Source organism: Pecten maximus, chromosome 4 (assembly GCF_902652985.1).
Source record: "Pecten maximus chromosome 4, xPecMax1.1, whole genome shotgun sequence".
Taxonomy (NCBI): Eukaryota; Metazoa; Mollusca; class Bivalvia; order Pectinida; family Pectinidae; genus Pecten; species Pecten maximus.
In genome coordinates this window covers 24,856,825-24,879,182 of record NC_047018.1, presented here as the reverse complement: position 1 = coordinate 24,879,182, position 22,358 = coordinate 24,856,825, and the positions used below count along the sequence as shown (strand labels likewise).

Genomic DNA, 22,358 nt, shown 5'->3' with positions numbered 1-22,358 from the left:
AATGAATGCGTTACCTTACAGCTTCAGTACTATGATCGTGCCCTCATGTGTCTGCCTGAGCTGTCCAAGTCTCAATGTGTCCAGGATGCCACACCAGCCTACGTTAAGCTGCTACTGGCCAGGTAAGTCAGGAGACAATACTGACCTCCTCTCAGCTACTACTGGTCAGTTTACTCGGGACACAACACTGACCTACCATCAGCTACTACTGGCCAGGTAAGTCAGGACACAATACTGACCTGCTCTCAGCTACTACTGGTCAGTTTACTCGGGACACAACACTGACCTACCATCAGCTACTACTGGCCAGGTAAGTCAGGACACAATACTGACCTGCTCTCAGCTACTACTGGTCAGTTGACTCGGGACGCAACACTGACCTACCATCAGCTACTACTGGCCAGGTAAGTCAGGACACAACACTGACCTACCATCAGCTACTACTGGCCAGGTAAGTCAGGACACAACACTGACCTGCTGTCAGCTGCTACTGGCCAGGCAAGTCAGGTTACATTGACCTGCAATCAGTATAAAACTCTAAATGAAAAGGTAAGCTAGGACACCATACATGTCTATGTTCAGCTAGCTCCTACTGGACAAGACATTAATGCCACCATACCTGTCTACATAAAGCTCCAAATGGACAGGTAAGCTAGGACGTCATACCTGTGTACATCCAGCTCCGAATGGCTAGATAAGTAGACACCATAAATGTCTACATTCAGCTGCTACTGGGCAGGTAAGGAATAACAGCACACCTGTCTATATCCAGCTGTTACTCGCCAGGCACTGTGTGACCACCAGGCTAGCAATGTTTGTATGGCATAAGAATAGAAATACAATGTACTAAGAAAAAATAGGTAAGAGCACATAACACCAGAGGTATGACTGTTAATATTTGTTGGGGTTGTAATTTCACTGTAATCTTAAACATGAAATACAGCATTAAAATGAATACCTAGTATAAAAGTGTTAAATTTTCTTAAGTTTGTGTTGTGCAAAAATTTAATACCCACAAAATAGTTCTGAGTGGTATAATGACGACATGTAAGACCCATTATATTAAACAACAATGAACTAAGTTAGGACACCATACCTATCTAAACCACTCCTACAGGTAAGACAGGAAACCACTCCTACAGGTACGATAGGATGCCACTCCTACAGGTAAGGCATAATGGCACTCCTACAGGTAAGGCATAATGGCACTCCTACAGGTATGATAGGACACCATTCCTATCTTTGTTTAGTTCCTTCTGGCCAGGTAAGATGAAACTGGATTTTTTTATTTCACCTAGGGTAGGGCAAATTTTAGCTGCAGTATAAAGTTTCATGTTTCACAAAACTTTTTACAAAAATCAATCAAGTGATTTAGTAGTGCCTTATGCTATGGAGCAGTTTTCAGTTTCAATATTCTCATGATTACCATGGCAACAATTAGTAATAATCAGTTATTTCAGCATTTCCGGAGCATATCTCCCAAACAGTTTATTTTTTTCTACACACATCAAACAAGTAGTCTATTAGTGCCTTTTGCTATGGAGTTTCCAGCTTTGATATTTCTTTGGTTATCATGAAATCAGAAAGTCTGAATCACTTACTCCAGTTTCAGGAACATATTGCCAAAATGGTTAAATTTATGAAACTTTTATACTAGATTAGACTTTAATCACCACTTTTGCTGCATCCTTTATAACGACTATTACCTCTAAACACCCTGTAAATGTCATGACTGGGCTCCCTTGGCGTAGTGATTTAAAAGCTGTATTTAATGTTTATAGTGAACAAGATGGATGTGAAGTAAAGGCAGTGCAGACATACATGGAGCAGGAATGTTGGAGAGATGCTGTCGATCTCCTACCTACGTATACAGACAACCCTGCTCTTCATATCAAGTTATTCCATGCCATCCTCCTTTGTATGACACAGGTTAGTAGTACTCCCTTGGACAGCAGTACCACCAGAATATTATCAGTGAGGGGTCCGAAAGTTTCCTCACAGGATCACTTAACTTCAATGTGTAACCAATAGTGGAATAACAATTCACCGTTGCATCGATGCATCTTCTATCCTTGATTTGTATCGTGATACTTGGAAATTTGTAGTTATCTCCCTTGACCAACTTTAGCTTATATTTTAACAACATGGCTGACAAGGCCGCTACAGCAGCTTATAAAGCTGCCTGTTGGAGTTCTTTCAAATCCAAATTATCTTAATTCAAGAACGCTTTGTGGGAAATGGACAAAACATGTTTTTTGTAACAAATGTAGACAAAGACTTGTATATTTTTTTGTAACAAATGTAGACAAAGACTTGTATATTCTGGAAATACCACAAACAAAACATGACTACTGTATGATGTAATACCAGATATCTGATAGGTCATCAGCTTCTCATATATCGTGATATCGCGATACGAATCGCAAGCTACCCACCTTGTGATACACAGCTCTAGTAACCAATGCAATATCTTTAATTTATCCATCAAAGACATTTTAACAAATTGTTGCATTCACTAACCAATTATGAAATGTCGAGAAATAATTCTTAAATATAATTTGTGTTTAACAGAGGAAAGTGTTGGCTCTTCATGCTGATGCCCTGTTCAACAACATGCCAGTATGTAAAAGGTGAGTATAACATAAACATAGCATGGCTGATTGGTCAGTTAAAATAAACTGGAACTGTAAAACCTTTTGCATACTCATAATAACACCATGTTAAATAATGGTTTCACTGGCACCATAAAACTCTGTTGGTACCAGTATAATAACCTTATACCACAGCCAGTATCAAAACACAGTAGACTTATTTGACGGTACAGAATATTAAAATTTAGCTGTTGTTATCAGAGTATTTTAGTTCCATATCAAATGGATTTTTCTTGCTTAAGCTTGTAAAAATATGGAATGTTTCAGGAAAATTTAAACTGAAGGGGATAAAATGCTATTGAAATGGCGAGTAACTCCAGCCCTTTCCTGTCCCTCATCAGACGGGTGGGACCCAGAAAAAGAGTTGTAGCTAATCTAACTTGGCCTAGAAAATCCTTGAGTGAAGGTTACTCGATATTTGTAAACATTGGCAAATATGTATTAATATTAGGGGCCATATAGTGATGAGGTTTTCTTTTGTTTTTTCCCCCTATATTATATCTTGAGTTCTTTTGGGTTGATTGCACTAGACTTTTTCTAATGTTTCCTCAAAGAAAAAAGGACCATGATAGAGTGCCAGCCACATAACCTCAGGTGAAGATCCGAGGTGCCTGGTTTGTCACTCCCTACCCATGTTGGTTTGTGTTTTTCTTGGGAAGCTGAGAAATGGGCCGGTGTGAGCTGTTGTGGTTGTGTCTTTGGGTAAGACACTTTACCCTTATTACTCTGGGTGGCATGTGACGGGCCTCCTGTATGTTGTTCAATGAGTCATCTACTACTACAAGGAGACCCCACCTCCAAATGACCCCGAGTGTTCACTGGGCCTTTAACCCAGCAAACAAACATATGGTAGCTTTTCATGTCCTGAGGTCAGTAGGTCAAGTTTACTGCTATTATTTCATATAAAATAAGTTTTTGCACTGTATCTCGATTTCTGTTAGGCCAAATGCACTTGGACTTTATCCAGTGCTGCCACGAGGAAAGTTCATTAATGTCAAAATAACTCGTGAATTTGTCAACCAATTCTAAATTAGTTCACCATAGTTTAATAACATAATGTGTAAAACACTTGTTTTAATTTATACATTCGGAGGGAGAGCATATAAGAAATAATTCAACACTAATACTTCTGTTAAGCTAAGGTTTAGAGAGACATACATTGCTGGGCCCTTTCTGACATGTCATTACTCTACTAGCTCTTCAATGTAGCTGAAGGGATTAAGACCCTATTAATCGGAATATTCCTTCAGTGAAAAGGACTCATTATACCCCCGCAACGAAGTTAGGGGGTATACTGGAATCAGGTTGTCTGTCCGTCAATCTGTAGACACATTTTGTCCGCACAACTCCTCCTAAACCAATGGGCCGATTCCAATGAAACTTCACACGAACATTAATGATCATGTGTAGATGTGCATGCCATTTTCTTTTCCTCAAAATTATGGTTTCTATGGCAACTGGTCACTATAAATAGGTTTTCCGATAAGAACCATAACTTTAAGTTTGTCCGGACAACTCCTCCTGAAACCGAAGTGCCAATTTCAATGAAACTTCACACAAATATAGAGGACCATGTGTAGATGCCACTTTCTTTTTCTCAAAATTATGGTTGCTATGGCAACTGGTAACTGAATTTTCTTTATTGTGAACAACACATATTTCAGACATTCTGAATTTCAGAAATATCGGCATGCACAGGTTATCTTAGTTGGCCTCTAATTAACAGTTCCAGATTGCGGGGGTATTAGTCAGCCATCCTGGCGACAGTTCTAGTTGTTCTTGTGTGGGCCTGGAAATCATTCTCCTGTTAAGCTAAATATGACATTGAATATCCTTGATTATGCGGCAGTGCTGTATTTTGACCTTTGCAATTTGACAATTTCATTTTTCCTTCATTGTACAGCATGGACTCTGTGACATCAGCATTCCCACTGCAGAACGATGATGGCTCGAGCACCTGTAGTTTGAAACAGTTATTTGCAACAGAGCTTAACCATGTCCAGATTGCACAAATACGACCACACCTGTTGGACAAGATCAGGGAGACTGAAGCAGTTAATGACTAAACAGATCAGATAATTAACTTAACTGCAGCATGTGTTTGTTACACTCTACATGTACTTAATCCTTAAATAAGCAAAACAAGAAAACATTCTTAATGTTTTAGAACCAATGTTCACTAAATATTTCTGGATGAACTCAATGTGAATTACACAGAAAATAAAGAAAATATTCATTTTTCCTAAAAATAGACTGTAAATGGTGACCAGATTAATGGCACTCTTGCCTAGTAACGTTTGATAGCTAGTTTATTAAGATACAGGGTAGCTCTACAGCAATTGCTTCCTATCTTTATAAGTATGTTGTATATGGGTAAAAGATTTATTATGCAGTGAAAGAGTTTGATAAATGATTGTTAGAGGTTCAATGGTAGCATGGAAGTGTTGCCAACTGTTAAGGAATGTCTATTTGAGTTTCTGCTTTCTATTGGGTACATCCAAATACATCATACCAGTTATGTTGTAATTCTTCCATGTGTGTACATTATATGATTGAAACAAAATTAATTGTAAAAAAAAAACAAAAAACATATACATTGTATTTTGTTGTCTGATGTGTTATTTTGTACAATTCTAATGATAAAGAATTCTGTGTTCATTTACAACTTGGCTGAACAAACATCATGTCTCCACTTTATTGAGAAGTGCCATACTTTAACAAGACAAACAGTTTTAAAACTTTCTTATTCATGTTCCTCTGATGTTTAATCAGGGTAGTGGATATAAAGTTTTTTTTGAAATTTTATTTAAGAATAATTTGTTCATATTATGTGATTAATTTATGTATTTATTTAATGATGGCAGTATCACTTTCACATTATGATACATCTTCTGAAGAGATTCATCGTGGTTTGAAGATTTACGAGATTGTTGATTTTTACAATAAATGATGTAGAAGCTAAAACAGTCTTTAATTTGCATACTTTTAGTATCACGTTTTCTCTTACCCTTGACAGGGATATCCACAATTTTACCAGTGTGAGATTTTTAGGTTATCTAACCTGAAGGGTCAGGATGACCTATAGTCATCATGTTTTGTCCGTCGTCGTGCGCTGTGCGTAAACTTTTCACATTTTAAATTTCTTCTCAAGTTCCACACGAGTGGGATTGAGCTGAAACTTGCCTGAAATGATGTTGGGATGGTCCTGACCAAGTGTTGTTATTTTTCGGGTCAGTCCGAAATCCAAGATGGCCGCCACAGCCGCCATTTCGAAAACACATTTGAAACTTCTTCTCAAGTTCCACTGGTGATATTGAGCTGAAACTTGCCTGAAATGATCCTGGGATGGTCCTGAGGAAGTGTTGTTATTTTTCAGGTCGGTCAGAAATCCAAGATGGCCGCCATGGCAACCATCTTGAAAAACACATTTTAAACTTCTTTTCCAGTTCCACAGGTGCTATTGAGCTGGAAATTGGTGAGAATGTTATGGAAGGAGGCCAACAAAGTGTAGTTATTTTTCAGCCTCATAAAAAAATTTGACATTGCAGCCATTTTATAACATGATTGCACAATCATGGTTCTTCTGAACAACACCTATTTCAAACTTCTCAAATTCCACCAGTGGGATACAGCTCTTGCTTGCCGGAAATGATCCTGAGATGGTCCCGACCAAGTGTTGTTAATGTTCTATTTGGTCAGAAATCCAAGATGGCCGCCATGGTGGCCATCTTGAAAAACACATTTTAAACTTCTTTTCCAGTTCCACTGGTGCCATTGAGCTGGAAATTGGTGAGTATGTTAAGGAAAGAGAATCAACAAAGTGTTGTTATTTTTCGGCATAGAAAAATCTTTGACATGGCAGCCATGGCTGCCATTTTGTAACATGATTGCGCAATCATTGTTTACCTGAACAACACCTATTTCAAACTTCTTCTCATATTCCACCAGTGGGATTCAGCTCATACTTGACAGAAATGATTCCGAGATGGTCTTGATCAAGTGTTGTTATTTTTTGGGTTGATCCGAATTCCAAGATGGCCACCATAGCTGACAATGCCACCAGAACTGCTACAGAGAATGCATACTAAAACAGTATAAGGGTCTTAAATTTAGAGTCAGATGGCCGTTTTTAAGGCCCTTAGGCCTCTTGTCTTTTCTCTTACCCTGGACAAGGACATCCACAGTTTTACCGGAGTGACATTTTCTTATCTCACCCTTGGTCAAAGACAAGCTACACATGCTCTTTTCACATTTTCAACAATTGCATTTCGTCACGTCAACAATACCATTTCGTCATGGCAACAGTACAATGATGTCACATCGAAACTTCATCATGTCACGTCAAAATATTTTTGCATTGATGTACCGTCAATATCAGATACATAAGATGGTAAACAGGACAAGAGAAAAGTAATCATTCATCCCCATGGGAGTGAGACAGGGGAATCTCAACCCAAGGGGAAGATTATTAAGTTGCCAAACACGAGGCTTGCTGAGTGTTGTCAGCTTCATTATCTTACCCCAAGGGGGTGAAAGGTTCTATTAATCTCACCCTAGATAGAAACAAGCTCTTTGCACGTTCTCAACAATTGCATTTCCTCATTTCAACAATACCATGATGTCACAGTGACAATATAATGACATCAGGTTGACAATTCAATCACGATCCTTCTGGAATCTGGTTTCCACACATTTCACATCCGTTATCTTGACGGTAGATCACAGTCATATATAGAGGATATCTAACAGTGTCTTCAGTAATACCAAATATATTTCACGAGTGGGGCTAATATTTTGATATTTTTCACGAGTGCGCAGCACGAGTGAAAAATATCACAAGAGATCCCAGAGGGATCTTGGCGCCCACCATTGAATGATCTTTATAGGTTCCATGTCAGATTGATCTTTTCTCTACTTTTCCCTTCATTTTACTAATCTGTGCAAATTGAGACATCCCTCCAGTACTTTTCAAACAAGGGAATCCTAGCTATATAAGAAATTTGAGATTTAACGATAATGGGTGTTTGTTTGCCAGGTTGTTTTCAGGACAGACTGGTCCAAAAATGCAATACAAGGGACCAAGGGGAACCTACTTATGAAATTTGAGAAAGATCCATTCAGTACTTTGAGAAATAGAGATAACAAACTTCAATTGTCAAAATCCAAGATGGCGGTCTGTCGGCCATATTGTTTTCCAATTGATCTCAAAATGCAATAAGCATAACGAGGCACCAAGGGGAACCTCCATATGAAATTTGAGAAAGATCCCTTCAGTACTTTCTCAGAAATAGCGATAACAAACTTCAATTGTCAAAATCCAAGATGGCTGCCTGTCGGCCATGTTATTTTCAGATTGGTCTCAAAATGCAACATGCATAACTAGGCACCAAGGGAAACTTACATATGAAATTTGAGAAAGATCCCTTAAATACTTTCTCAGAAATAGTGATAACAAACTTCAATTGTCAAAATCCAAGATGGCTGCCTGTCGGCCATGTTGTTTTCAGATTGGTCTCAAAACGCAATATGCATAACTAGGCACCAAGGGAAACCTACATATGAAATTTCAGAAAGATCCATTCAGTACATTCTCAGAAATAGCAATAACAAACTTCAATTGTCAAAATCCAAGATGGCTGCCTGTCGGCCATGTTGTTTTCGGATTGGTCTCAAAACGCAATATGCATAACTAGGCACCAAGGGAAACCTACATCTGAAATTTCAGAAAGACCCATTCAGTACTTTCTCAGAAATAGTGATAAACTTCAATTGTCAAAATTCAAGATGGCTGCCTGTCGGCCATGTTGTTTTCAGATTGGTCTCAAAACGCAATATGCATAACTAGGCACCAAGGGAAACTTACATATGAAATTTGAGAAAGATCCATTCAGTACTTTCTCAGAAATAGTGATAACAAACTTCAATTGTCAAAATCCAAGATGGCTGCCTGTCGGCCATGTTGTTTTCAGATTGGTCTCAAAACGCAATATGCATAACTAGGCACCAAGGGAAACTTACATATGAAATTTGAGAAAGATCCCTTAAATACTTTCTCAGAAATAGTGATAACAAACTTCAATTGTCAAAATCCAAGATGGCTGCCTGTCGGCCATGTTGTTTTCAGATTGGTCTCAAAACGCAATATGCATAACTAGGCACCAAGGGAAACCTACATATGAAATTTGAGAAAGATCCATTCAGTACTTTCTCAGAAATAGCGATAACAATCTTCAATTGTCAAAATCCAAGATGGCTGCCTGTCGGCCATGTTGTTTTCGAATTGGTCTCAAAACGCAATATGCATAACTAAGCACCAAGGGAAACCTACATCTGAAATTTCAGAAAGATCCATTCAGTACTTTCTCAGAAATAGTGATAACAAACTTCAATTGTCAAAATCCAAGATGGCTGCCTGTCGGCCATGTTGTTTTCCGATTGGTCTCAAATCGCAATATGCATAACTAGGCACCAAGGGGAACCTACATATGAAATTTGAGAAAGATCCCTTCAGTACTTTCTGAGAAATAGTGATAACAAGAATTGTTTACGGACGGAGGGACGGACGGACGACGGACCACGGACGCAGGGCGATTTGAATAGCCCACCATCTGATGATGGTGGGCTAAAAATATTAGCCCCACGAGTGAAATATATTTGGTTTTACTGAAGACACTGTTAGATATTCTGTTGATTACATTTTTTATCAACAAAAACCCTACCCCGTATGCTAACTAGGACTACAGCGATAATTTGTAAACAAAAAAGTAGTTTCCCCTGTCCAGGTGCTGACATATATGTCGGGCTTTCTGATTGGTCAATTATTTTGGTATTTTCTAATCATTAATTTGATTGGTCAAATCAGCAAAAGTGATATTTTTCACTAGTGAAAAATATGATATTCTTCACTAGTGAAAAATATCACTTTTATAGAATGAACAATTTTTGATATTTCACTGGTAAAAATGTAATAAAACACTCTATCCCAGGTACCAGATGACCAAATACACAAGTACCATGACTGTGTATCTTTCTGAACTTGAGAAAGAAGATTAATGATTGATGAAATATTTGACCAGAGACCTTGAGAGTAGGTGAAGGTCATTATCATAAAGAAACTTTATAACACCACATCCCAGAAATTTACTGACTAAATACCCTAGGTGTTCAAAAACTTGTGATGGCTGTCCTTAAATTACCTTAGCTCTTAATATGATGTTAAACAATACTAAACCAAACCAACCCATGTGATATTAAATGCACATTAGGGTAATTTAAATGAGAGATGAGCTAATAAATAATTGTAAATGTAATTGTTTAACATCTTTATTTTTTTTTAAATCATAAAATAAACATGATTTAGGCAAGACATTCTCACACATTAACTGTAAAATTTGTGAAATTTTCAGCCTCAAGCGCCCAAAACAATTTTGTCCAGTGATGCATATGTTGATATATATTTACCAAATCTTCTAACATCATAATTTGTATACTGTACATTGAAGTAGGAATGAAAGTATCCCAATTTACAGCAGCTTTACTTTAACAATACTGGTACATTTATACCTTAAATACCAAACACCTTAATAAAAGAACAATAAAGACTTATTTCAAATGTCTAGTATTTTTATATTAACCTTTTGTAATACATTCATTTTCTCTTTCTATGTTCTGTTGCAGATTGTTTTGAAAGGATACAAAATGGTCAATACAAAATGAAGCACAAAACTCAGTACATGTATTGCTCTTTATTGAAAACAAAATAATAGAAAATGAATGTAGTTGTATTTTACAAGCTCACAACCATGAGGATGTTTTAAGGTAAAGAACAAACTTAGTGACCACTTCTATGAACCTTCAACATCAATCTGCATTTCAAATTAGTTTACAAAAATGTACATATAGTAGTTGTGCTGAATTTCAGCAGATACAGATGTGATTTAAAATTCATATATGATGTGAAAATTCTTGGCAAAAGCTTAAGCATTTCTGTTTTTTTTTTTAGTTAATATTGATGCAAGGTAAATATGCAAAGACCAATAAACAAGGATTTGTAGCCTTGACATTCTAGAAATATTTTGTAAATCTTTCTGAAATATGAATTCACTAGGTTAAGGAAATTGTTCATAATTTCCCTATAACCGTGTTATTTTTCTGTTGTTTTTTTTTGTTCTTTTTTTTGTTTTTGTTTTTATAGAAATGATTAATTTTCATTTCAAAATATAAAGGTCCATGTACATGTGTATTTCAAAACTTTTGTTAATAAATGATATTATTTGTTTCATATATTCTGTTCACACAAAAAACAAAATGATTTTACTCATAAAATGGATAGCACTAAAGAATAAACAAGAGGCCAAATGGGCATACATCTCTCACCTGGTTTTACTTCTTTGATGATTCTCTGCTTTTCAGTTTATCAAAATAACTTGATTCTAGGTCTTTCAGTTAATCAGGAGAATTCCATTGAGAGTTTTAGAAAATTTGACCCCAGTGGTCTAGAATATGTGCCAAGGTCATTTCTTTTAGCAAAGTTTGTTGAGCATCATCCCTGGAACCTACCAGTCAAATATCTTGATTTTGGACCATTTCGTAATCAGAAGTTGTTGAATATTTTGACAAATTTTACCCCTCTGAACTTGAATATAGGTCAAGGTTATTCCTACAAGACAAACATCATTATTCTAGGCCTTTGAAGTTGTTTAATGTTTAAACACATTTGACCCCTATCACCTTGAATATAGGGTCCAGGCATTTCTTTTCGCAAACATTGTGAACTTACAAGTCAAATCTGATTCTAGGCCTTTTCGTTTTTGAGAAGATGTTACAAGAAAAAAGTTGGTGGACGAGGGATGTTGCACTACAGCATAGCACATTTGGCCCTTCCTGTCAAGTTATCTTTTAACAACATTTACACAGCTGACCCCAGAGCTCACACATTTACACAGTCAAACCGAATAGAACTCTACTGGCCAGTAGTACTCATACTTACACAGCCGACCCCAACTAAACACTGAGGGGCAAACAAGTACAAGGTAACGCTCACACATCTATACTGTAGACCCCAACTAAACACTACAGGCCAGTATTGCACACACATTTACACAGTCAACCCCCACGATTATGCTATGGTCAAGTAATACATATTCATACAGCTGACCCCAACAGAATGTTTCAGAACAAAATAGATATTCACACAGCTGACCCCAACTGATGTCAATATGCACATTTCCTTAACTACCAACCCAAACTATATGGAGACCAGTTATTATAGCACACACATTCATCCACACATCATTTTATGTGCCATATCACATACATAACAGAAAGCTTTAACATAAATAATAAGATATTATTTTAAATGCAAAATAAATGAATGGGGAAATTTCTGTTTGCTAAACACAAATTGTAGCTAGGTACATCTTAATTTTGAATCATCATGTTTCCTTACTGGTACTTTGGATAGTTGAAAGATTAATCCTCTGATCTATGAGACACAAAAAATGGTTTATAATATTTTCAAGGCGACCAAATATGGTATATTACATCCCAGGTAGCATATCGGACATAAAGTAAGCAATGCCGTGTCTTAACTAATCATGATTGTTATATGTTACTGCAACTGGGCTGTCAGCACAGCTTCCAAGACAGTGTACATGTATCATTTCATTCTGACAAATATACTCTCTATTTTTTTCTTTTTTTTTTAATACAACAAACATTATCAATGACCCTAAGGAAATTTCCTATGTCAAGGTTGTATCTATTATTTATAATTCATTCAAGGCCGAAAGAGACTTATGAGGTTCAACTATCCATCAGTATCAGAATTCAAAACAAGAATACCAGTAGCTACTGGAAATTGTTAAATCGATGGCCAGGCCAACGGAAAAGTCTATTTGATAAACAAACATATAGTCTGATATGAAATTCATCAAAACCAAAACATGCCATTTTCAATCATAACTTGAAGTAAAATACCAATATGGTAATAAAAAGCATTGCAGGAAGGAAGGCAAGAAACATTAGATTTAATCCACATTACCAACTTCCATGACTAGGAAAACAAAAATTATTTGAGCTGATCCGAAATAATTTTGGTTTCTCATTAGGAAAATTAGGAAGTAAAATCTTGCACAAGTTTTACCACATTTTTAGAAAATATGAAATTGCAATGAAAGCAGGAATGTAAAAACTGTTACAATAGCAAACGAAAATGTAAATGTTAAGAGATCATATTCCATCTCTTACAAAAAAAGGTTTAGGAGCACTCATTGCGCAGTATACTGTATGGCATTTAAAATGAGCAAACTGTAAACGGAATGAATTTAGTATAATACACAAAATGGCTGCTTACACGAAAGGTTTAAAAAGAAAGTTATAACAAAGACTATGAATAACAAATGACATACACAATTTGTATGTATTATCGTAATTATTTACACTATCGGTTTGTTGATTAATCACTAAAACAAAAGCAGCCATTGTCTACTATTCAGTATCTGATTAAGTGTTTGAGAGACTATACAGAACATGAGCTGCACTATCCACAAGCCTCATCCTTGGGCGAGGACCGATCATCCCTGGGGTTCTGACTGAGGCTCGGCCATAAGGGGAGACAGTAACTCCTCCGCGGTGCCTGGTCCCCATGATGTCAGTTGATCCTGTAGGAGAATATAAATTATTAGTTAATATGTCACCAGTAAGGACTAAATATGTCACACAACAAGTATACTGATGCCACTTTATCCTTATTTCAATAAACAATACACAAGCATACCACACATTTTCATCTTGCCCTGCAGATGTGTTAAAGCGGGCAGTTAACTTCGATGTGATGTATGGCTACCGAGAGTTTTCAAAGATTGTTTTCTCCTACCTATAGTATTGTTTTCTCCTACTTGTAGTATTCTTTTCATTTTTAAAAATTCAAAAAGTATTTTGCAGTTTTTGTGTGTTTTTCCCCATTAATCATTCTGAACCTGTTTTTATATCCAGTAAAACTACACTGATACAATTATTAAAAGAGTTTCAATCAATAGAATTCAGCTCTGTGTAGCAAAGTATATGTATGCATATTCATTGGATAAATACTTATACCAGGATATGTTTCTGGAGCTAGAATGACAATAACGATCACTTTCACAGAGACTGACAGCAAGAGGATATACTGTTAATACCAAGTATGTGCGTATATTGTGCAAATTTAAAAAAAAATGACAAGTGAAAAAATCCTCTAAGCACTATATGTAGGAACAAGACTCTGCCTGTCAGAAACATGAATGTCATGAATGCGATTTAAGATTTGTAATCTATTTTTGTATATCCATTTATCAGCAATTAAGTGGATTTATCTTTGTTGAGCCACAAGGTTCCACACACATACGACCCCACTTGAGCAAGTTTCTGTATTCAGGTACAATATGATGTATAATGGCTAAATTAACATCAAACAAAACTTGAAATGATAAATCAGTACTTGGTTAATTCATAATTCTATATAAAACACAGTATAAATCCAGAGCTTTGCCAGAAACTCATAACGTTCCACTTGTGTATTTGTGGAAGCTGTAACAGCATGCATGTGCAATTTGGCAAGGATAACACTAATAATGCCTTTATTTCGTGCGGCAGTCACTGACTAACTGGCCCTATAGATTGCGACCTGACTGTAAAAACTGCTCTAATTCATCATCTGCACTGTATTAAAATGTATCCTATAAATATGTTTATTTCATTGATATAAGTATAATTAGTGACAAGCACAAAGACAGCAGAATTCTTTCCGTATACAAAATGGTGACCAGTGTTACATTACTGAGTCTACACTTGTACTCAACTTTCCAGTCAAGTCTTGTTATAATTGGGGGTAATCAGCTTTGTATATTACGTGTACAGATACCAGTAAAACCAAAATAATGATTTTTGGAAGGAAAAGAATTCCTAATGATTAGAACTTTTACATACAGTGAAAATAATCTTATAGAAATAACCTAAGAAATTAAATATCTTGGGGTTTATATTACCCACACTGGTTTAACAATATCAAACAACTATATAAAAAAAGGTGTTAAAGCAATGTATGGTGCTATTTCTAATGTAAAGATCATAATTTGTCTATACATTGTCAACTTGACATATTTGATAAAGCTATCAAACCCTATATATATATGGATGTTCAAGTTTAAATTGGCTGAGGAGTACAATATTTTTATAACGTTATGGTAATTTTTCTAACAGACTGGAAAAATGAAAAAAAAGTATTACTTCCTCGAAAGGAATCAATTATAGAATTTAGAAGACTGAACTTTGTTTAGAGAATTATTTACTAGAACTCCCTCCCTAATTAGCCAAAGCGTACTGTAAATTTAGAATAGGTAAAACAAAAATACCAATCGAAAGGGGTAGATGGTCTAATATACCATGTGAAAATAGAATTTGCACTTTATGTAATCTAAGAGAAATAGGCGACCAATTTCATAATTTATCTAACTGTAATCTCACAACTTATACTCAATAGCAGATGGAAACATTTGTTTAGATATTATTAGGAAAGACTAAATACATTTAGATTCCTTACCTTATTTAATTAAGCAACTCAAAGTCAACTTATTTCATTGGTTGAACTTATTATTGATACAAATGAGATAATTAATTCACAAAACTGTTGTCCATTCTGTTTAACCATGCATTATTGTTGTCCATTTGTTTGTATTCATCTTCTCTGCACTGTACTGTTTATGAGAATAAACAATAAACAATTGTCATTGTCAAAAGATCATACTAATGTGAAAATCACAAGCTAAATGAGGGTAGGATTAATTATTTTGTTTGTACAAACATCGTACATGTGACCACTCAAATTTACAAGCTGACTAGGCCTATCACAGTGTCATGTAAAGAACCTGTCAATGTATAAAACCTGATTGGTGATTCCATTTAGATGTTGCAATGTAGCTTTGATAAGTTACAGATTTCCTCTTATGCTGAACTTTTATGCTGAAATTTTAAGCTATCGTGCAGTTCAACATTACCCCCCTCCCCCCCCCCCCCCCCCCTGAAAATGAACATGACATAAAAATGTACCTGTGCACTAGTACTACCGGTATATGTGCAAATTTACGATACATACCTGGGGTAGGTACAAACACATGCTGGATAGTTTGAACACAATCACTTTGTTTTTGCTGGTCTGAAAAATGAGAGATCAAATTAAACCAAAATGAATCTAGTTGGTATACTTAAAATACAGCAAAGTTAACTCAGACTTTGCAAATCCCAAGCACACCAAGTAAACCCTTTATTTTGAAGCTAATAACAATACACCTTATATTGCATCTATAAACATTATTGTCCAGTGTACCAGCTATTTTTTGAAGATGAAAAAAAAAGCAGTGACTGATCATTGAGCAAATTTTGCTGAATAAATCAAGGATGAGACAGCTGTCAAATTTTCTAATACATATATGGTAGTTTAATGACAAAGATGATGAACTAAACGAGTATCACTGAAAAAAAAAACTATAGATGTTTCCACTTCAAATAAGACCAACACCATTTATCAGATGTCCAATGCTGCTACAGCTTTCAAGGATCGATGGAGATGTGGGTATGTTACATATATGAATATGTTTACAGTTCATTAATCTAACTGTACATTGTAGTATAGTACTGGTCTGGTAAGCTGTCAATACTTGTTTGATTATGTAGCGACGCCTCAGAATGATATTGTTTCTTTTTTGTGTCCTGCACGCAGGTATGACAAGGAATGTACACTATTGGTCATTTAGGTTTTATAAGTATTAAACTAATAATAGATGTCTCTAGTGTATAATACCATGCATTACCTGTACAGGACCAGGTATGCACATGTGTTGTCACGAATCCAGGTATGTAGCATAGTAGGATTTAGTGTTTGCTTACAACTTATCTTCTCTATAATTATGCATACCTATCTATATCAAAAGACATTTATTATAAAAGTACTGATATTCTTCCAACATATTGTATATTGTATCATATTCCATTCCTATATGTGCATGCATATGCTCAATTAATCTCATTAATATCATTGTAAAACATTTTATGTTTTCTAAATATTTCATATTGTTTTTCTTTTAGATGTCCATTGCCTATTTACGTTATTTTAAAAACATGAACTGATTCTGTCGGTCTGGAATTATTCCACTCTATGACACAAATAATTAACTTACTAAAAAAAAAAAACCATTTAGAACATGAAACTAGTAGCAACGAACCCATAATACAACCTTAAATCTAACAGAAAGACAATAAATTCTAATATCTGTTACCTGTAGTTGGTTTTTGTCAATAAAGAGAAACATTGACTGGTCTGGGTTATTGATGATGAGGCCGGATCTTTCTTTCTTAGTCAAGAGTCGCATCAGTTGTTTCTCATAATCAGCATGGTCAAATCTAAACTCGGCCTTTAAAACAGTAGAATCACAGTTAAAATAATTCTATAAACATTTAATGGACTAGAACTATAAATTATATCAAAACTGCTACCTACCGTAATAATCACTGGAATCGATATCATTTTTTAAACCAATACATGATACTTTTGAACCTTTTACATGTTTTAACACTACCACAGGAAATACTCATACAAATTTCATTTGAGGAAGTGCACATTTCAATCTGAAATGCTCTACCTGAAGGATAGTATACCATTGATGAAAAGCAAAACCCCTTAAAGATGGATTCCTGTATTATTGCTCTCAGTTTTTGTTCCTTGTAAAAAACATTTTTGTATATTTTCCTGTATCATCTAAATTATGAGTTTTGTCTTTTCAAATTTAAATGACAAATGGGACATCAAATTGACCATTGTCATGTTGCTTTTTTTTTGGTTTTGTTATTTTTGAACTAAGTTAACAATTTATATGTCTCACAGTTGCTTTAAAATGACTGAACGAAATGTAAAAGAGTTGTATTCAATATGTTCACGTACATGTGTATAGTGTACTAGTATTACTGAACACAGGGTCATAACTCGAGTCTACATGTACACGTTGGGTGAGTTTGCAAACCCATATGCAAGTCTTGCATGTGCTTGATATTACAACTCTACTAAGTACTAAAGAAAAATGCAATCTTCAATTATTGTAATTGATGTAACATGTATATATTTTTGGACAGTTCATAGAATGTCACAGAGGAAATGCCATTCTTCTTCATTTTGCCATTGTTAATGATGCCATTTGGAGGTAAATTTATAAAAACATGTGTTGGTCTGAAACATCATGAACGAATCCACAAAAATGTAGTGTTGGCGCAGGTGTCTATACTTTGGAATTATTACCTGGATAGGTTTGAAGGGACTTTCATCTCCTTTCCATTTGGAGAACAGCATACACTCTATCTTGTCGATGTCACTGCGAGGCCAAAGAAAGAAGTCCATTTCTGTAGTGCATCCTAACACATCCTGAAAGGATTGTACAAAAAACTCATAGTAATAAACACCTAAAAAAAACCAGAAATGTGTCCCAACGAAAGTTCAAATATAAAGGAATGTGCATTAACCACATATCATTTTTGTCTTTTTTTATCTGATTTTTTAAGAGAATAAGAATTATAGGTGTATATTTTGAAACAGAAAACCTGAGGAACATGAAAGTCCATCATCAGAGCTTTAATTTCCACTCACCAATCTAGAGGGATTGTATGAAAGATAGTGCTGTGTATCGGCAACAATGTCACGATACGATACGTATTGCGATACAGACATCACGATACGTATCGCGTATACGTGAAATTGTCATAAATTGAAACAAATCAAACAATATTTAACGTTCAATCTGAAGTTTTAATGACACTCATTGAACACATTTTTAACAAAAACAGTAGAATTAAACAGATCTAAGTAAATGTCAAATATAAACAGGACTCTTGAGTCTTGTCACTGAAACATTGTCGACTGTGAATGTTATACCTTGGGTCAACAACGTGCAACAAGTTATAACTCACGGAAACATTCATTTCCACTGCTGAAAAGGGCGCAGATCATTTATTATAAACTAGTTATCGATACATCATGTAGCATGTTTGCTATCAGCTTTTAAACATAGTGGTTTTCGGCTTTATTTGTGTTAAACCTGTCCACGGTTTTCGGTTCTCAATACTTGTCTTGCTTGTGGTGTAAAATTGTCAAATGAGGGTGATGCCGATTTAATGCGAATTCAAGTTATTGTGTTCCCGGAATACGTTAACTCCGCCTCCCATTCTGTGAATACGGCAATACTGAATACTCTACTTCGATAGGTAAGTTCCATGTGCCGTGGACCCTTGACTTGTTTCAAGTCAACGAATATCTTTGATTTACAAGTCAGAGGAGGTTTAGTACTAAGATATAGATATAGATAGAGAGATAAAGTTAAACGGAATTACACATGGCTGTCAATGTTATCCATTGTCCATATTCGCAATCATCAAGGCGCTCTGCATTGGCGACTTCATACAATCCGGTTACAAGTGTTTTACTGACGGTGCGCTTCGGTGCGCTCGATTCGCTGTATCAGATGTGTTACATGGACCCGCACCCATGCCGGCGATATTACGATACAGGGATGACTGTATCGATGTATCGTATCGCGGCACAAAACGAACATATATCGATATGTATCGATGTATCGTTACAGCACTAATGAAAGACACACAAATATATTCTAAATAGTTTTGATGAGGTTTTCTCCAACCTTACAAGATTTGCTCAAAGCAAACCATTTCAGGACTTACAGTAAAATTAAATGTTACCTGTTACATTTGTTTAAAAGACCAATGTCCTCTGTATATTTAACAGAGTCATCTGTCAAAATAAGCAACATTAGCGCAAAGTACTGTTTGAAAAGTCGTGTCAAATACCATCTCAATGACTAGATAAGACTGGAAGAAAAAAAATACAAAAAAATATGTGAAATTCACTTTTCTTAACAATAGCAAGTCCACAGTAGGGGGACGTCTAAACCATGACATCAACAGCAAAATACACTTACTGGCACGAATCCCATCAATATAGTTACTATATAATTGAATAATCTACTGGTCTTACCCTCCTCATGGACTGCCACCTTGGTGCATGCAATTGTACAACATCTTTTTCTAAAAGCTCTTTGGAACTTTCGTAAGTATATGCTTCTTCCTGAAGAAAAGATAGACACCAATGATGTAATTCCCATTTTGTTTTATATAAAATATGATGCAGATTTTAATTCAAATCCAATGTCACATTTCATAAGTATCACATGTATAAAACAAAATGCAAAAAATTAGGATGTCATAAATTAATGATATTTAAAATGTCAATGTTATCATTGCCACATGTACACTGGAAATATCTGAGGTCCAAAATGCTTTCATTACTTTCATGTCCATGTACTGGTATATGCCAGGACATCAACATTGTTTCTAAAAATAGATTAACATTTAACATGAAATAAAGTTTACATGGCAGCATACATATTCTGATTAAGGTGAAATAACTTCATGTATATTTCTGTCACCATAACTAAGTCATTTCCAAAATAGCTACATACATAATCAAAAATAAGATGAAAACTTTTTGATAAGAGACAGTATGAGTTCATCTTACTAGCCTTATTGTTTAACTAAAGCAAACCATTGTAAACAAAATGCCCATACCTTTACTCCTTTGAGAATACTATCTTCATAGTTATTTGTCATAACTGGTACCACCTCAGCAACTTCAAACAAGGCACAATTCTTTTTCTAGGGAAAAAAGCAAGATATAAATTACTCAAAATACTTGAAAATATACCTTAAATAAGAGACAGTACATAACACTATTGGAGAGGATCCGAGATTCTAGCTCAGAGAAATTAAATTGTGGCAATTTGACTCGCCAATTAGGACAATTTGAAGTCGGGACAATAAACATGTATACATTTTGCCAGACTTTCAATGAACTCTACTAAATTATATAAAAATATACCAATTTCGAAGTACATTTTCCCTGAAATCCAAAGGCCAAAATGTGCCGAACAGACATGACCCTTCAAATCTAACCTATTCATTTATTCATTTTGAGAGTTCAAAACAAACTTATCAAGGATCTCATTAAAGTATCTGGTTTGGTTCATCTTTGACCTAGAAAGGTTGCTTGAAAAATCTTATTGAAACAGACTGATTTACCTGTTCCCCACACCCGGAAAACAAAAATGCTTAATGGTCTCCAGGTACTAAATCTTATCTAAGAAACATATGTGCACACTTAAAATTGTATCCATTACAATCTACATTTTATGAAAATGTAACAGAGTACATGATTAATTGAATTTAAATCACCACCTCTGCTAGGGATCGAACCTGGGATGCCTGGCTTATATAGGCTTATTCTCAACCAACCAAGCTAGAGTTTATCATACAATATCTGCAATACAAGTTTACGAGGGGTCTTATATAGTTACTGTGGGAGGAAACCGGGGTGCCTGGAGAAAACCCATGTAGTCTGGCAGGTGACCCATACCTTTTCATGCTTGATCAGTTAGTTGAACCCCAGTCGCTCAAACAAAAGGCAAATGTGCTACCTCTTTGCTACACAACGAACAAAAACTAGATTTCTATCAATATATTCTATAAGGTTTTTGTTTGAAAAAAGAAACATACATGCATGCAATGAGCAGTTGGAATAGGGTAATTGGTACTATATAAGGTTGCATGTTGTAAACCAGTATGGTTTTTAAATAAGGATCAGATATCCAATTGTATCCCAATAGGGCCATGTATGTATGTCTGCTTTAAATATTACAAAAACTAAAATCACCTTTTCCTTAAAATGAAAGGCAATATACATCTTGAACTCAAAATGGTCTGCCAAAGATTCCCTCTTCTTTCTCAATTGATGCCGCAGACGGCTAACAGCTAAATTTTTCCTGTTGTGTGGATCGCCCATGGTCAAAACAAGTATTGAATGACTTGAATCGAGGTCTTTCCTATTCACATTTTTTCTGTGATTATGAAGAGATGCGGATCCTGTAGAAGAGTTTTTTTGTGCCAGGTCGTCACTTTCTAAATGTTTTTAAATTTGTTGAGCTTTGTTTCAAAATATGTTCAGTATATTGTTGAACATCGATCTACATAAAACTATCGACCGCATATCCTTTGGACTACTAGTAAGTCACTCGAAACATTTGCCATCTTGCACATACAGCTATAGGCCTACTTTCAGTATGTAATGATTTTAATTTTGGCGATAGTTCTCATTATCGTAACAGAAAAGCGACACATTCATCTGTATTTCGAATAACTACATTATTCTGAAACGGCAAATTATTTCAAGAAGCCTTCAGTGGCTGTATTTGGTGTCATAACTAAACAAGGAAGTACACGAATTATTCTCGACAAGTGGCAGTTATCAGCTGGTTATCGCAGCATGATCCATATCGGGCGTTCCAAGTGGCATCGCGATTCGTTATGTGTACACTGAAGACAGGGAAGCAAATAGCTTTGTATGTCCATTATGAGTCAATAAAATATTTGGTGGAGCCATCTCGGTTCTTCTTTTGCACAGCACTGCAGTGAAAGCACCAAAAACAGGCAGCAGCTTCCAAATGCATCTGTTGCACCAGCTCCCAAAATGGCGATATGATATTCGTTTACTTTTCTTACCTCAAACACACAAGAGTTCAGATAAACATGACATGAGCCGGGAAATCCGGAAACATAAAGAGA

At 35.6% G+C, this 22,358-nt stretch overlaps 2 protein-coding genes across 2 annotated transcripts in view; one reads left to right on the top strand and one right to left on the bottom strand.

Annotated features, from left to right (window-relative positions):
• The window catches only part of LOC117325589, a 29,449-nt gene extending 23,834 nt beyond the window's left edge, over positions 1-5,615 (top strand). Inside the window, exons 16-19 of the mRNA XM_033881925.1 lie at positions 22-122; positions 1,782-1,929; positions 2,572-2,630; positions 4,555-5,615. Coding sequence (XP_033737816.1) covers positions 22-122; positions 1,782-1,929; positions 2,572-2,630; positions 4,555-4,717 — 471 coding nt within the window. The 3' untranslated portion in view covers positions 4,718-5,615. The remainder of the gene's footprint in view (positions 1-21; positions 123-1,781; positions 1,930-2,571; positions 2,631-4,554) is intronic.
• A 4,766-nt stretch (positions 5,616-10,381) lies between these two features.
• LOC117325587 (uncharacterized protein C6orf62 homolog) lies at positions 10,382-22,268 on the bottom strand. The gene is made up of 7 exons (XM_033881924.1): positions 21,451-22,268; positions 20,310-20,396; positions 19,720-19,809; positions 17,974-18,096; positions 16,961-17,095; positions 15,781-15,840; positions 10,382-13,312 (listed from the first exon to the last, which is right to left on the bottom strand). The coding sequence occupies exons 1-7, from the start codon at positions 21,577-21,579 to the stop codon at positions 13,226-13,228; spliced, it is 711 nt and encodes a 236-aa protein (XP_033737815.1). The 5' UTR covers positions 21,580-22,268; the 3' UTR covers positions 10,382-13,225.
• Positions 22,269-22,358: the final 90 nt, after the last annotated feature.